Consider the following 16,266-nt stretch of genomic DNA (forward strand, 5'->3'; position numbering starts at 1 on the left):
TTTCTTAGTACCTGCCTACGGAACCAGATCATCCCCAATGGACTACAATCCACATTCAAGCCTTCCCAATTTGGCCCCAACCGTGACAATATCTACACTCATGGTATTGAGATCCTTCAGAAGCGTTTCTCCCTGCGACTCCTGAAACACACACTTGCAACAATGCGCTGGCATCTCCAGGCCTTTTCTGATGAAGGGTCTAGGCCCGAAACGTCAGCCTTTCTGCTCCTATGATGCTGCTTGGCCTGCTGTGTTCATCCAGCCCTGCACCTTGTTGTCTCGGATTCTCCAGCATCTGCAGTTCCTACTGTCTCTCTTTAAGAGAGCTGTCACCAGCACGATGGGCCGAAGGGTAACTGTCTTCAGAAGGAGAGGGGAAAGAAGCTGAAAGACAACATAAAAGCGAAAATCTGTCTCTCAGTGAGGGCTTTGTTACCTCGAGTTAGACATAGAAACCAATATGAATACGAGAGAAGCTTTCATGTTTCACTGGTGCTGCTGTGTACCTGGGTAAAAGCACAGTTGAGATTAACCACAAACCTTGCTGCATGACTCCTCACCCCCACCCCACACAATCTAACAAAGAATTAAAATAAAAACCTCAAAACTATCTGTGAAAATAAACCTTTATACAGAACTCAGTAAGTGTATCTGTGGCTCACTACTTGATGTTTTTGCACTGGAAATAATCAGTGCCAGGGCTTTTGTTTGCTTTCTAGAGCGGGATGCATTGGTGTAAATCACACCAAACTATTTTGTGCATGAGGCTGTGAACTCAGCATCCAGTTCAGACTATGGTGAATTCGCACTGTCTAACTGAGCCAGCCTCCTCCTGCTTGTCTCTGGGCAACAGGAATGATTGTACAGACAAGTGAACCATCAGTGGGCAGAATCTCCCATCCCCTCCCTTCCACAACCTCCAAGTGCAGCAGCCTTGTGGAAACAGCCATATTCCCTTCCCAGTCACACATCATCTCGATCTGGTCACATACACAATATCAGCCCTTTATTATTGTCAAAATGTCAAAATCCTTAAAATTCTGACCTCTCTGCACTGTGGGAACATGTAGGGTATAGATAGGGTTAATGGTAGGTGTCTTTTCCCTAGGATGGGGGAGTTTAAGACTAGGGGGCACGTTTTTAATTTGAAAGGGGAGAGATTTAAAAAAAGACATAGTGTGGAGGTGCCGGTGTTGGACTGGGGTGGACCAGGTCAGAAGTCACACAACACCAGGTTATAGTCCAACAGGTTTATTTGAAATCACAAGCTTTCGGAGCCACACTCCTTTGTGAAGTCACTTGACAAAGGAGCAGTGCTCCGAAAGCTTGTGATTTCAAATAAACCTGTCGGACTACAAAAACCAAAGGACCTGCAGATGCTGTAAATCAAGAACATTCTGAGGAAGGGTCACCGGATCCAAAATGTTAACTCTGGTTTTTCTTCACAGATGCTGCCAGACCTGCTGAGCTTTTCCAGCAACTTCTGCTTTTGTTCCTGTTGGACTATAACCTGATGTTGCGTGACTTCTGACCTCAAAAAGACATGAGGGGCAAACAGAGGGTAGTTCCTATGTGGAATGAACTTCCAGAGGAAGTGGGGGATGTAGGTATAATTCCAATGTTTAAAAGACATTTGAATAAGTTCACGAATAGGAAAGATTTGGTGGGATATGGGCCAGGAGCAGGCAGGTTGGACTAGTTTAGTTTGGGATTATGTTTGGCATTGACTGGTTGGACCAAGGGGTCTGTTTTCATGCTGTATGACTCTATATAGCTGTTTGAAAAAGTGTTTGCTGTTTGAACTAACGTAGAACTAGAAAAATCATATGATCTAATACCATTTGGCCCATTGTGCTGGGGCCAGCTCTATCAAAAAGCTGACGATCAATCCTTCAGCCCTGCCAACATTTTCTTTTCAAACCCCATGAGAGTCAGCAGCTCCAAGAGAGAACTACTGACAGTGATTTTAACACAATATTAAGAAATGATTGGAGAAACTGAATGATTCTGTATTCAACTGACAAAGTTTATTAGTTGCTCAACGATCATGCTCCAGGCAAGCATTTTTGGACCAGCTTCTCCACCTTCAGTGTGATTTGGACAGGCTGAGCGAGTGGGTAAATGCATGACAGACACAGTACAATGTGGGTAAATGAGAGGATTCCCACTTTGGGAGTAAAACCAGGAAGGAGGATTATTATCTGAATGGCAATAGATTGGGAAAGGTGGAGGAGCAATGAGACCTGGGAGTCCTTGTGCATCAGTCTCTGAAGTTACATGTGTAAATGCAGCAGGCGGTGAAGAAGGCAAATAGTACGTTGGCTTTCGCAGTGAGAGGATTCGAGTACAGGAGCATGAGCTTCTAGCTGCAATTATGCAGGAAGTTGGTGAGACCCCACCTGGTGTATTTTGTGCAATTTTGGTCTTCTTATCTGAGGAAGGATCTTCTTGCTATAGAGGGAATGCAGTAAGGGGTTTACCAGCCCAACTCCTGGGAAGGCAGGACTGATGTACGCGGAGAGGCTTGATCAGTTAGGACGATCTTCACTGGAGAAGAATGAGGACAGATCTAATAGACACCTATAAAATTCAACAAGGACTGCACAGGGCAGATACAGGAAGAATGTTTCTGATGACAGACGAGTCCAGAACCAGGGTCATAGTCTTAAGATATAGGGTGGGTCATTTAAGACTGCGATGAGAACTATCTTTACCCAGAGAGTGGTCAGCCTATGGAATTCTCTATCACAGAAAGTGGTTGAGGTTGTACATGGATAGGAAAGGATTAGAGGGATATGGGCCAAACACAGGCACATGGGACTAGTTCACTTTAGGAAACCTGGTTGGCATGGATGAGTTGGGCCGAAGGGTCTGTTTCCATGCTCTATGACTCTACGATTCTATAACTGAAAACACTGAATGTTTTCAAGCAGAAGTTGGATGTACTTCCTGGGGCTAAAGGGATGAAAGGGTATGGGGAGAAAGCGGGAACAGGGGACTGAGTTGGATGATTGTATTGAATGGTGGAGCAGGTTCAAAGGGCTTAATGGCCTCCTCCTGCTTCCATTCTGTTTCTATGCTCTTTGGAAAAGGCTAACTCTGAAAGCGAGGAGAATCCCTGGTTCTACCAATCTGGTATTTCAAAGTAGTTTGCCAGAGTTTGGGTTTGAGTCTGCTGGGTGCAGACTGGATTCGAATTCTGTGTTTGTGACCTGGGAAGTTACCAGTTTCACAGGAACCTGCCCAGAGGAAACTTCCCTCCAGTTCTCACAGCCCTTCGCCCCTCCACACTTTCCCCCCTGTCCCCTTGTCTACCTCACAAATCCTGACACACCCATTCCTGCTCCACAGGGATAGGACAATGTTGCATCCTATCCACCATTTTCACCTCAACATGGAGACTCTCAGTTGTAGCAGGTACCTTTCTGGTTTAGGAATCGTGTTTTTTTTTAATTCATTCACGGGATGAGGGCTTCGCTAGGCAGCATTTATTGCCCATTCCTAATTGCCCAGAGGGCAGTTAAGAGTCAACCACATTGCTGTGGGTCTGGAGTCACATGTAGGCCAGACCAGGTAAGGATGGCAATTTCCTTCCCTAAAGGACATTAGTGAACCAGATGGGTTCTTCCGACAATCAACAATGGGTTCATGGTCATCATTAGATTCTTAATTCCGGATATCTTATTGAATTCAAATTCCAACATCTGCCGTGGTGGGATTCAAACCCGGATCACCAGAACATTATCTGGGTTTCTGGATTAACAGTCCAGCGATAATACCACTAGGCCATCACCTCCCCGTGCTGAGGTTTGAGCACGTCTCATTACAACTGGAGCTCCATCAGCCCATCTCCCACATCGAGGGTGATCACCCAGTCCGAACCACACAGTGCCCTATCTGTTCATGCTAAAGGACCACTCAGACAGCAAACCAACACCTTACCGGTGAAAGATGGAGTGTGGAGTCTTCAAAAAGACTCCCCAAACCTTGAGAGATCACGACGGACACTCCGAGAGGAGCAGGGTGCATCTTTGGTCATTTTGAGCTGGGAGATTGGTCTTGACCTTTTCAGAAGTTGACCCTCCTTCTCTCTCCCTTCTCCTTCTCTTTGGATCATGTGCAATGTCTCGTGGTGTCATTGTTGAGTTTGTCAGGCACAATGTACACTGTCTATGAGAGATAGTAGGAACTGCAGATGCTGGTGAATCCGAGACAACAAGGTGCAGGGCTGGATGAACACAGCAGGCCAAGCAGCATCATAGGAGCAGAAAGGCTGATGTTTCGGGCCTAGACCCTTCATCAGAAAAGGGGGAGGGGAAGGGGGTTCTGAAATAAATGGGGAGAGAGTGGGAGGCAGATAGAAGAGGGATAGAGGAGAAGATAGGTGGAGAGGAAACAAACAGGTCAAAGAGGCGGGGATGGGGCCAGTAAAGGTGAGTGGAGGTGGGGAGTTAGGGAGGGGATGGGTCAGTCCAGGGAGGACGGACAGGTCAAGGGGGCGGGATGAGGTTAGTCGGTAGGAGATGGAGGTGCGGCTTGAGGTGGGAGGAGGGGATAGGTGGGGGGAAGAACAGGTTAGGGAGGCAGGGACGAGCTGGACTGGTTTTGGGATGCGGTGGGGGGAGCGGAGATTTTGAAACTTGTGAAATCCACATTGATACCATTGGGCCGCAGGGTACCCAAGCGGAATATGAGTTGCTGTTCCTGCAACCTTCGGGTGGCATCGTTGTGGCACTGCAGGAGGCCCAGGATGGACATGTCGTCTGAGGAATGGGAGGGGGAGTTGAAATGGTTCGCGACTGGGAGGTGCAGTTGTTTATTGCGAACCGAGCGTAGGTGTTCTTCCCCCCACCTATCCCCTCCTCCCACCTCAAGCCACACCTCCATCTCCTACCGACTAACCTCATCCCACCCCCTTGACCTGTCCGTCCTCCCTGGACTGACCCATCCCCTCCCTAACTCCCCACCTACACTCACCTTTACTGGCCCCATCCCCACCTCTTCGACCTGTTTGTTTCCTCTCCACCTATCCTCTCCTCTATCCATCTTCTATCCGCCTCCCACTCTCTCCCTATTTATTTCAAAACCCCCTTCCCCTCCCCCATTTCTGATGAAGGGTCTAGGCCCAAAACGTCAGCCTCTCTGCTCCTATGATGCTGCTTGGCCTGCTGTGTTCATCCAGCCCTGCACCTACACTGTCTATGAGTCTAGATGGTTGTTTTTAAGAACATGAGGATATTCCTTTGGTGTGAAATTTATCAACGATGGTGTCAATATTTGAAAGGTTGACCAGTCTGAGTCTTTGCCTTTTCCCAGCTGTCCCCAATACATCTTAAAGCAGGTAATTCAACAGGAATGTGAAGTTCTTTTGTCATTGCAAATAACTTTTCAATCTCAGCAATCTCCCTTTACAAATTCCCTTCCCCATGTTTGACAAATGTAGGGGGACATTGCTGTCTCTACCTTAACCCTCAGGTCTTTATAGAAGGTGCCTCAGCTTCATGTGGCTGACATTAAAGAAGACAGTGACATGCCCCTTTAGAAACTATCTACGTAGAGTTCAGTAGGATACCCGCATGCTGAAGCTGGCAGCCCTTCCCCACTTGATGATTCTGTTGGTAGCTCTCTCAAGTCGACATTAAAAAGCTGCAGCTTCGATCCTCGCACATGATGTCTGCACCCCGTCCTGTCAGACTGTTGGTGGAGGGGGGGGATCTATTTGTGAATGCTTCCCAGACAGTCTCAGGGAGGAACAGGATGGTCCTGAGGTTCACTGACAAACATTCCTCCCCCATTAGACCACATGACCATGAGGAATAGGACCAGGAGGGGGCCGTTCAGCTCCTTTAATCTGCACCACCATTCAGTAGGATCAGGGGAGTGGCACGTTAGCTCAGTGATTAGCACTGCTGCCTCACAGCACCAGGGGATGTAGGTTCAATTTCAACCTCAGGCGACCGTCTGTGTGGAGCTTGCACGTTCTCCCTGTGTCTGCGTGGGTTTCCTCCGGGTGCTCTGGTTTCCTTCCCGCAGGTTAGAATGGCTTAACCACAATAAATGTAGGTTTATGGGGATAGGATGGTGTGATGCTATTTGGAGGATTGGCGATGGGCCGAATGGCCTCTTTCTGCTGTAGGGATTTTATAGTTAATCCAACATTCTCACATTCATTTTCCTGCCCTTTCCCGACTGATCAGGAATCAGACAACTTACCAGCTGACTGCTTAAGAAGCAATCCAATTGGTTCTGAGGAAAGGTCACCAGACCCGAAACGTTAACTCTGTTTTTGCCTTCACAGATGCTGCCAGACCTGCTGAGCTTTTCCAGCAACTTTGTTTTTGTTCCTGATTTACAGCATCCACAGTTCTTTTGGTTTTTAATCCAATTGGTTAGTCACTTCATTCCTGTTCATGGGCTCTTGCTGTGTATTGCAAGCTAACATATTTCAAAATGTGTTAATGGCTTCACAATGTTTCCAGGAGATGTGACAAAGCTCAGCGCTTTGTTCCTCCTGTTATGGAACTGTCCTCTACAGCCCCCGGGGGTTGATAGAATAAAGAGAACATTGTGTTTGAATGACAGGGATTCACCTCCCAGGATCTATCCAGGCATCAGTCAGTTAAGGTCAGAAGTCACACGACACCAGGTTATAGTCCAACAAGTTTTTCTGAAATTATAAGCTTTTGGAGTGCTGCCCCTGTACTTCAATCCTCTCACTCTGAAGGCCAACATACTGTTTGCCTTCTTCACCTCCTACAGGCGGTAAAGAAGGTAAATGGTATGTTGGCCTTTATTGCGAGAGGTTTTGAGTACAGGAGCAGGGATGTGTTGTTGCAGTTGTACAGGGCCTTGGCGAGGCCACACCTGAATATTGTGTGCAGTTTTGGTCTCCTTTTCTGAGGAAGGATGCTCTTGCTCTCAAGAGAGTGCAGTGATTCCAGGGATGGCGGGACTGATATATGAGGAGAGATTGACTAAGTTAGGATTGTTTTCGCTAGAGTTCAGGTGAATGAGAGGGATCTCATAGGGACTTATAAAATTCTAACAGGACCGGACAGGGAGGATGTTCCCGACGTTGGGTGTGTCCAGAGCCAGGGGTCACAGTATGAGGGTTCAGGATAGACCATTTAGGACGGAGATGAGGAGACACTTCTTTACCCAAAGAGTGGTGAGCCTGTGGAATTCATTGCCACAGGAAGTAGTTGATGCCAAAACATTGAATGTATTCAAGAGGCGACTAGATACAGCACTTGGGACGAATGGGATCAAAGGTTATGGGGAGAAAGCAGGATTAGGCTATTGAGTTGGACAATCAGCCATGATCATGAAGAATGGCAGAGCAGGCTCGAAGGGCCGAATGGCCTCCTCCTGCTCCTATCTTCTATGTTTCTATGTTTCTTCGGTCCAACCAGTCCATGCTGAATGTAATCCCAAACTAAACTAGTCCCACCTGCTTGTGTTTCAAATCTTTCCTATTCATGAACTTATTCAAATGTCTTTTAAATGTTGTAACTGTGCCCACATCCAACACTTCCTCTGGAAGTTCATTCCACACACGAACCACCCTCTGTGTAAAAATATTGCCCTTCATGTCTTTTGCAGATCAGCAATCACACGACACCAGGTTATAGCCCAACAAGTTTATTTGAAACCACAAGCTTTCGGAACGCTGCTCCTTCATCAGGTGGCTTCACGAAGGAGCAAGGCTCCGAAAGCTTGTGATTTCAAATAAATCTGTCGGACTGTAACCTGATGTCGTGTGACTTCTAACTTTGTCCACCCCAGTCTAATACTGGAATCTCCACATCAACATTCAGTTAGACCGCAGGTTCCTGTAGACTGGGAAGGACAATTGCCTAAAAAGTGACAACAAGAACATTTTACCAAATTTTAAGTGACAATAAACAATCTGGAGAGACTTTGAATGAACACAATATATATTCTTAAATAATGTTCATCACTGACTGAGTAATGCCCATAAAATCCTGAATCCAGAAGCGTCTGGTGAGGCCACAGCTGGAATATTGTGTACAGTCATGTCCCCACACTTTAGGAAGGATGTGAGAATACTAGGATTTTTCCGGAGGTTTCCATGGTCTGTTTTCATTTCTTGTAGTCCAGTCCCATCCAATCACAGAAAAGCACAAAACTGCTCACAGGTGAAGACCAGGGCAGAGGGTTTCACAAGAATCTATTGAATAGGAGAAGTCTTCCAAATGTGATCCACAGAAACCAAGTCAACCCATCACAACCTTCAATGTGTGCTCCTCAAGGTCAAAGTTCACAATCCCCAATAATCGAGAATCTTCATCCCCTTCTCATGTCTCTGGTATTCACCCATGGATTGCTGCACTCAATCAAAAATCCATCCTCTCTCTCTCTCTCTCCCCCATCCCAGTTTGTCAGACCTGTCCAAATCTGTCTATTCCTGCCTGTCTAACCCACCAACCTGAAAACATTTTGTTCCTGAAATTCCACGAACCATCAGTTGGTGCCTGGCTGGAACAGTATTGAAAGATTGTGATTTCCCCTTTCTAATGAGTTGCCTTGTGCTAGGGAGGAGTGGGGGACGGGCTGTGAACATAAGCATTGAGACACTCGGCCCCTTGACCAGTTCCACCATTCTATAAAATCACGGCTGAATTGGTTGTGTGTGGAGTTCCACATTCATTTTTTTATTTATGGAACCCCGACAGTGTGGAAGTAGGCCATTCAACCCATCGAGTCCACATCTCCCCCCCCATACTTCCCATGGCTAACCCGCCGAGCCTGCATACAACAGGACACTACAGGCAATTTAGTACAGCCAATCCACCTACCTGCACATCATTGGAGTGTGGGAGGAATCCCATGCATATACAGGGAGAACATGCAGACTCCACACAGACAGTCGCATGAGGATCGAATCAAACCCTGAGTCCCTGGCGATGTGAGCAGCAGTGTTAACTACTGAGCCAGCGTGCTGCCCAACTCTTCCTTAATAAGCCTCAATTCCCTGCCTAACAAGAATGTATCTACCTCTGTCTTAAAGCACTCAATGACCCCAGCTTTCCAGGTCTTCTGGGGCAGAGAGTTCCAAAGATGCACATCCCTCTGAGAGACAAAACAAATCTCCTCACATCTGTCCTGAAAAGGGTGACTCTAATTTTAAAATAGCAACCCCTTGTTCTCAACTGAACCCCCCGGGAGGAAACATCCTTCCCACATCCACCTTGCCAAGACCATTCAGGATCTTACACACTTCAATCCAGTCACCCCTGACTCTTTGAAAGGCTAGGGGAAACAAGCCCAGTCTGTCCAACCTTTCCTCCTCAGATAAACTTCTAATTCCAGGGATCAGTTAATAAACCTTCTGTGAACCGCCTCCCGTGTACTCACATTATTCCTTAAATAAGGAGACCGACACTGCACACAGTATTTGAGGTGAGGTCTCACCAATGTCCTGTATAATTGAAGCTTAATATCCTTACTTTCACATTTAATTCCTCTGGTAATAAAGGACAGTATTGCATTAGCCTGTCTGATTATATCCAAACGCTGATCTTCTGTGATTCATGGTCTAGGACACTCAGGTCCCTGTGCACCTCAGGATTCCGCAGTCTTTCTCTGTTCAAGTAATACTTTCTTATTCTTCATGACAAAGTGTACACTCCATACATTCCCGCATTGGACTCCATCTGTTAGATTTTTACCCACTCCCCTCAACCTATCAATGGGTGTTGCATTGTTCATCTGGTTCCAAGTCAACTCTGTGAGATTGTAGGAACCTCAGCAAAATTCTATATTCTATCAGAGAACCCTTACAGCATGGAATGAGACCATTCGGCCCTTGTGTCTGTGCAAGCTGTTTGAAAGAGGCATCCGATCAATCCCACTCCCATTTCTCTCTCCCAATAATCCTGGGAAATCTTTCTCTTGATGTACTTACTCATTTGCTTTGGAAGTTAGTGTTGAATCTGCTTCCACCATCCTGTCTGCTGTCATTCTGTGATGAATTTCACGTGCAAGTTGCAAGTTTCTCACACAGCATTTCTACACAAATGAGTCAGAAGTAAGGGTAAAATGGAATCGTCCAACAGGGTGGACCCAGCGGGGAAATAAATTTCATTTGGACTGTCTTTCTAGTAAAAGGAGACTGATTGATGTAGCTTCATGAGGCAGATTCCCATTACCCCATAGTGAGAGTGTCTCAGAACATACTGTGGTAGAGACAAGCAGGTGGGAACAGGGGTGGGAGAGGGGGGGAGTTGGATGTGTCTGAGGGGGTCGAGGAATCTATGTTCAAATTGCTTCTCTGGATCGTTCACCCTTATCATTGTCCACAAATTCAAAATACAGGTTTATAATAATGACATCTCAGTGTCTGGAGAGAGATTGACCAAAGCTGAGAGAATTATAACTCGTTTCGATCCATGCCCAGTGCACAACTCCCTTCCCAATCAGAGTGAAACTCTTCACAGTTCAGTCACTGACCTGAATGCCATTGAGTTTGCAATTTCCGGGAACTAAAGGTCCTCACTTTTTGTGAGTCACATCTATATAAATAAGTTGCTGTTCAGAAAGGACTGATATTTCATCCTTAACGTCAACAACAATTTATTATAATGTCACGTTTTTATTGCAATGAAACATTCTAAAGTGTTTCATAAAACATTATGAATCAAACAATGACACAATGCCACAGACAAAAGCAGATATTAGGTCAGGTGACCAAGAGTGTGGTTAGAATGCTCAGGTTTTATAGGAGGGAGTTGGTGTGTGGCAAGGGTGAGAAACGTTAGTAAGGGAATTCCAGTGCTTAGGTAAAAACTCTTTCATTATCGTTAAAACTCAGGCACCACACAATCAGCTCGTTTGCGAAACCACAAGCTATACAGAACAAGCCTGCTTTATCAGAGGGACCATCTCTATTTACGGTCCACTAATACAACAGAAAACAAGACCCAAACCAGGCAGGTGTCAAAGTCTAGAAACAGCACCAGACTTCCCTGTCAGGCTGCATTCAAGGTAGTGGGCATTAAAAATAAAACATGCTGGAAATGGTGAGACAGTCAGGATTGTTCCAGCTATCTTCAGCAATTTCTGTTTTGATTTCATATTTCCAGCATGCACAGGATGATCCAAGGTTTCTGCTCCACCCTCTGTGTGTGTGGGAATGAGAGAGTGAGATTGTGTGTTCCATGTGCGTGTGTGTGTGCACGTGTGTGTGTGTGTTTGTGGGTGTCTGTGTGTGAGGGTGTGTGTGTTTGTGCATGTTAGTGGAGTCCATGTGAGAGTGTGTGTGTGCATGTGTGTGTGAGAGAGTGTGTGTATTTGTGCTTGTGTGTGTGTGTGTGTGTTTGTGTGTGTGTGTGTGTGTCTGTGTGTGTGTCTGTGTTTGGGTGGGACATCAGGTTGGGATCGCTCTGATGTTATTATCACACTGTCCCCTCCCAGTGATATCTGTGTTTTGTTTCTCTCCCTTGTGTGACAGTATTTATTCATTCACCTGTCATGATTCAGAAACTTGCAATGGGAATCCTTGCATATTGTGACTGAAACTTACCAGCTCACTGTAGATAATTGCTTGCAGGGAAGTTGTTCATTGTTGCTCTGTAATCTTGTAATTACATGGCTGTTTAATGAATTCCAATTATTGATTTCCACTTATTTAACATTAGGTAATCTTGCCTAAATGTTTAGTGAGAATATTACAGAGAGAATAATAATTCAGTGGGTTAGTTGTGTATGAACTGCTATTTGTGGTTCTCAGTCACCCAATGGAGCAGGAAAATTTTAATTGTGTTCTTTCTCTGAAACATGATGTGTTTGTGTTCCTCAAATGTTGAAACCTTTTTGTTTCTGTTCCATTTTCAGTTTGATGGGGACAATATGTACATGAGTCTGACAGATGCCAACCAGGATTACCTTCCTGCCAATCAAGTGAGTGAACAGAAGTTTATCATTCCCATCCTTCCCATTCCCTCCTTTCTTCTCTCATGTAGAATCCATGTTGTATAAATCCTGAGGAGGAGTTCGGCTTTCTGTCTGGTTGGAATGTTGATGAATTTCACAGCGGAACACTCCAACCAGGAGCAAATCCACTGCTGAGACTCATGGGCCTTGTTTTTAGATAAATCTGCAGTTTTCTAAAAACGTAGATCAGGGGCTTTGCATCCCTAAAAAACCGACTTCAAAATGCATTGATAATGTGCAAGGCAGCCAGTTCCTGCACACACAAATGACTCTCCGCTACCTCGCTCTGCATTCACCCCCACATCCCACCCAGTAAGCAGCTCAGCTAACCCCACCCCCGAAAGGGCCAGGCAGATAGCGAACCTGACCTCAGTATCCCTGCCCATGCTAAACAAGCGGATCAATCTCTTCAGGGCTGAATGGCCTCAGACAGTAGCTTATCAATGCAGCCTCTGGACCCGAAGATTGCTGGCTTGATCAGGTTGCCAACCCTCCAGTGTTTGTCCAGGAGTCTTCAGGAGTTTAAGACATATTCCAGGAACCACAGGAAAATCATAGATCAGGCACTAAAGAAACTGGCATCAATTTTCCCAGAACAGTTTTGGCTGGTGGTTATAGATGAACTGGCAATCAGAAAAAGCTCGCTTGTCTCTGAAGTCCAAAATTGTCAATTGGTCAACTTGCTTTGCAACATCCAGGGAAGGAAGGTGTGAGACTGATGGCTGGGGTGGGAGAGGGTGGGGGAAGGGTGGGTTTTGGGAATGGTCAGTGGTAGGGGGAGTGCCACCCCAGAAATTGGTGCAAGCAGCGAGGGCAACACTATCTCTGAACAGCAATTAAAGTCATCAGTGATTAAAAATCCATGTGAATTTCTGGCTCACCTTCTCTGTGCTTTCACACTGCCTTCAGGATGCTACCTGTACTCCTCTGCATTTCTGAAAGTTTATTTGGAAGGTTTTAGTTTTAAATGCATTGCCTTTTCACAAATTTGGGTTCAGATGGTCCTTTATACAGTTGAGTGTGTAGATTGAGCTCGTTCCCATCAACAAAGTGATTTCTGGTCTGAGTCCCTCTCTCTCTCTGTCTGCAATAGGGGGAGAGTGATATGTTCCTCACGGATCGAAGTCCCATGGATTAAACAGGGATACCCAATACATTTCACCCCAAAGTAGCACACTCCTTCATGCAGTAACAGCCCGTCCCTCAAAGCACTCAGAAGAATTAAACTGTCAGAAGCTGTGATGACAAGCTGCATGTCTAATAGCCTTGTCAGTTGTGATTTTAACATGTTGGGGGCCGGGGGGGCGCGGTCGTGTAAGACAGATTGGGTGAGTAGCCTGCTACCCTGCCCCAAGTTGTATGTGGCACCAATCATGTGAGCATAATTGATTGTTCCCTGTGTTAACTGCCCACACTGTAAAGCCTGAAGATTAGAAAGCCAGCTCCTAATTTGATGTTCATAACCCTGTACAATTGTCGGAAGTCCTCCTTATTCCCATACTCCAATCCTTTAGAAATCTGATGTTTACTTTCCTGATTGTTTCTGTAACTGCTTGCTAATTTGCAGTGTTGCTTGTATGTATATAAACAGCAACATTTAGAAGTTTCATAGCTTTGAAAAATAGTCTATGTTTCTATTTTTACTGCCTAAGTGAATCACCTCACACTTTCCCACATTTTCCTCTGTTAGCCACTTTGTCGCATGTTCGTTTAAGTTGCTGATTTCTGTTTTTGCAGCCTCCTTACAGGTGTGTACTTAACTGGCTTTGTAATTCAATAAGCCTGGTCCACTTCATCTCTGTCATTATTATAGTTGAACAATATCTCAGACTGTAGCCCTGCTGCTTGAGGCACTCAACCAGTCACATACTATAAACCTGAAACTGCCCATTTATCTTGCTCTTTCATTCCTGTCCATTAACCAATCCTCTTGTTCTTGCCCACGTATCAACCCACCACCACCTGCTTGAACCTTTAATAAAAACCAAAAGAACTGCGGATGCTGTAAATCAGAAATTGCTGGAAAAGCTCAGCAGGTCTGGCAGCATCTGTGGAGAGAAATCAGAGTTAACGTTTCAGATGTCCATGAACCTTTATCTTATGGATTAATCTTTTGTGGCACTTTATCCAATATCTCTTGGGATTCCTAAGTATACTGCATCTTTTGGTTCCCCTTTATTTAACCAACTTATTACACCCCTAATTAAAGTCTAATGACTTTAGTAAACACAATTCTCCTTGGAAAACTATATCAATTCTGTCTGATTGCATAAGACAGAATGTGGGCTACAGCAGTTCAAGAAGGCAGCTCACCACCACCTTTTCAAAGGCAACTAGGGACAGACAATAAATACTGACCCAGCCAGTGACACCCAAGAATGAATAAAAAAATTCTTTATTAAAACTTCCTTAAGAATAGGTTCCAGCACTTTTTGAGGAATGTTACTGAAGCTCACTGAAACGAGGGAGATTTTGTCAAAAGCAATTGTCTTATGTTCATCAGGACAAATGCAAGAATGCCAAATTTCAACTGTCACCATAAATTAAATCTCCTATAGTGAGACCGCCAGCAGAAACTGATAGTTCACTGTTCCTCCTCATTCTTTTTGACTTTTTGTTTCATGAGCCCATCGTGTTCTCCCATCCAGCTCCAAGGTGCTGTCTTCTCCTATGCCCATTCATATTATAGGTGATGGAGGCCATTTGATCCATCACATCCCTTTGAAAGAGCTCACCAATGAGTCCCACTTCCTTGGCTCCTAATCTCTGCAAACCTTTCCCAATTCAATTCCCTTTTTGAGGAATGTTACTGAAGCTCACTGGAAAGTGGGACATCTTGTCAAAAGCAATTGTCTTATGTTCATCAGGACAAATGCAAGAATGCCAAATTTCAACCGTCACCATAAATTACAATATGGAGAAAAGGATGCTGAGTGGTTGCCAAGTCAACTCTAATTGTCCACGGCAGTACTAAGGAGCAAGCAATGGGGATCTATGGACTCCCTAAATTCCAGATTAGTTTTTGTTTTAACAAGTGCAAGCCTTGGCTTTTGTCCTTTTGTTTTCAGAGAATGAGTCTCTGCATTTGTAAGTATATCACTTCAAACAAATGTAAATGAGCTTGGCTGACTATATTTATTTGGTTGTTAAGGTAATAGATTAGCACATTTAGGATTAATCAGCAAGTGTCCTCAGTCGTAGAATCACCTCTAACAGACAGTTTGTTTTGGGGTTTACGAGCTGAGTTATGTTGGGGACAGTGTGTGCTCTGCCTGACACAAACGATCAAAGGAAAAATCAAGAGGGATCTTGTGCTCAGTGACAGTGTCCTGTTATGACCAAAGTCTGGGTTCAAGTCCAACCTACCCCAGATCTTTGTCCTCATGCATTTGAACAGGTCAAAGAAATTCTACGTACACAAGCTCACACATCACCATACATTTTCTTTCTGCCAGAGAGGAATGAATCTGTGGAATTCTTTACTGAAGAGAGCTATCAAGACTGGCTCATTAAGTATATTCATGGCTGAGATAGGCTGATTTTTAATCAGTGAGTAGAATCAAGGGTTAAGGGGAAAAGGCAGGAAAGTGGAATTGACGATTGTCGGATCAGCCATGATCTCATTGAATGGTGGAGCAGACTCGATGGGCTGAATGGCCGACTTTTGCTCCTACATCTTATGAACATGCTAAGCTACTTGATCAGCCATGTGCCTGGCATCATTCCCATATTGAAACCTATGGAGATAGTAGGAACTGCAGATGCTGGAGAATCCGAGACAACAAGGTGCAGGGCTGGATGAACACAGCAGGCCAAGCAGCATCGTAGGAGCAGAGAGGCTGACGTTTCGGGCCTAGACCCTTCATCAGAAAAGGGGGAGGGGAAGGGGGTTCTGAAATAAATAGGGAGAGAGGGGGAGGCGGATAGAAGAGGGATAGAGGAGAGGATAGGTGGAGAGGAAACAAACAGGTCGAAGAGGCGGGGATGGAGCCAGTAAAGATGAGTGTAGGTGGGGAGTTAGGAAGGGGATAGGTCAGTCCAGGGAGGACGGACAGGTCAAGGGGGCGGGATGAGGTTAGTCGGTAGGAGATGGAGGTGCGGCTTGAGGTGGGAGGAGGGGATAGGTGGGAGGAAGAACAGGTTAGGGAGGCAGGGACAAGCTGGACTGGTTTTGGGATGCGGTAGGGGGAAGGGAGATTTTGAAACTTGTGAAATCCACATTGATACCATTGGGCTGCAGGGTTCCCAAGCGGAATATGAGTTGCTATTCCTGCAACCTTCGGGTGGCATCGTTGTGGCACTGCAGGAGGC

General features: G+C 45.4%; 1 protein-coding gene across 1 annotated transcript in view; it reads left to right on the forward strand.

The window, feature by feature from the left end:
- LOC109938920 (TOX high mobility group box family member 2) overlaps positions 1-16,266 on the forward strand; it is a 283,863-nt gene that overhangs the window by 216,654 nt on the left and 50,943 nt on the right. The window contains exon 3 of the mRNA XM_048608505.1: positions 11,857-11,922. Within this exon, the coding sequence (XP_048464462.1) occupies positions 11,857-11,922 (66 nt within the window). The remainder of the gene's footprint in view (positions 1-11,856; positions 11,923-16,266) is intronic.

This window comes from Rhincodon typus, chromosome 19 (genome assembly GCF_021869965.1).
Source record: "Rhincodon typus isolate 14 chromosome 19, sRhiTyp1.1, whole genome shotgun sequence".
Taxonomy (NCBI): Eukaryota; Metazoa; Chordata; class Chondrichthyes; order Orectolobiformes; family Rhincodontidae; genus Rhincodon; species Rhincodon typus.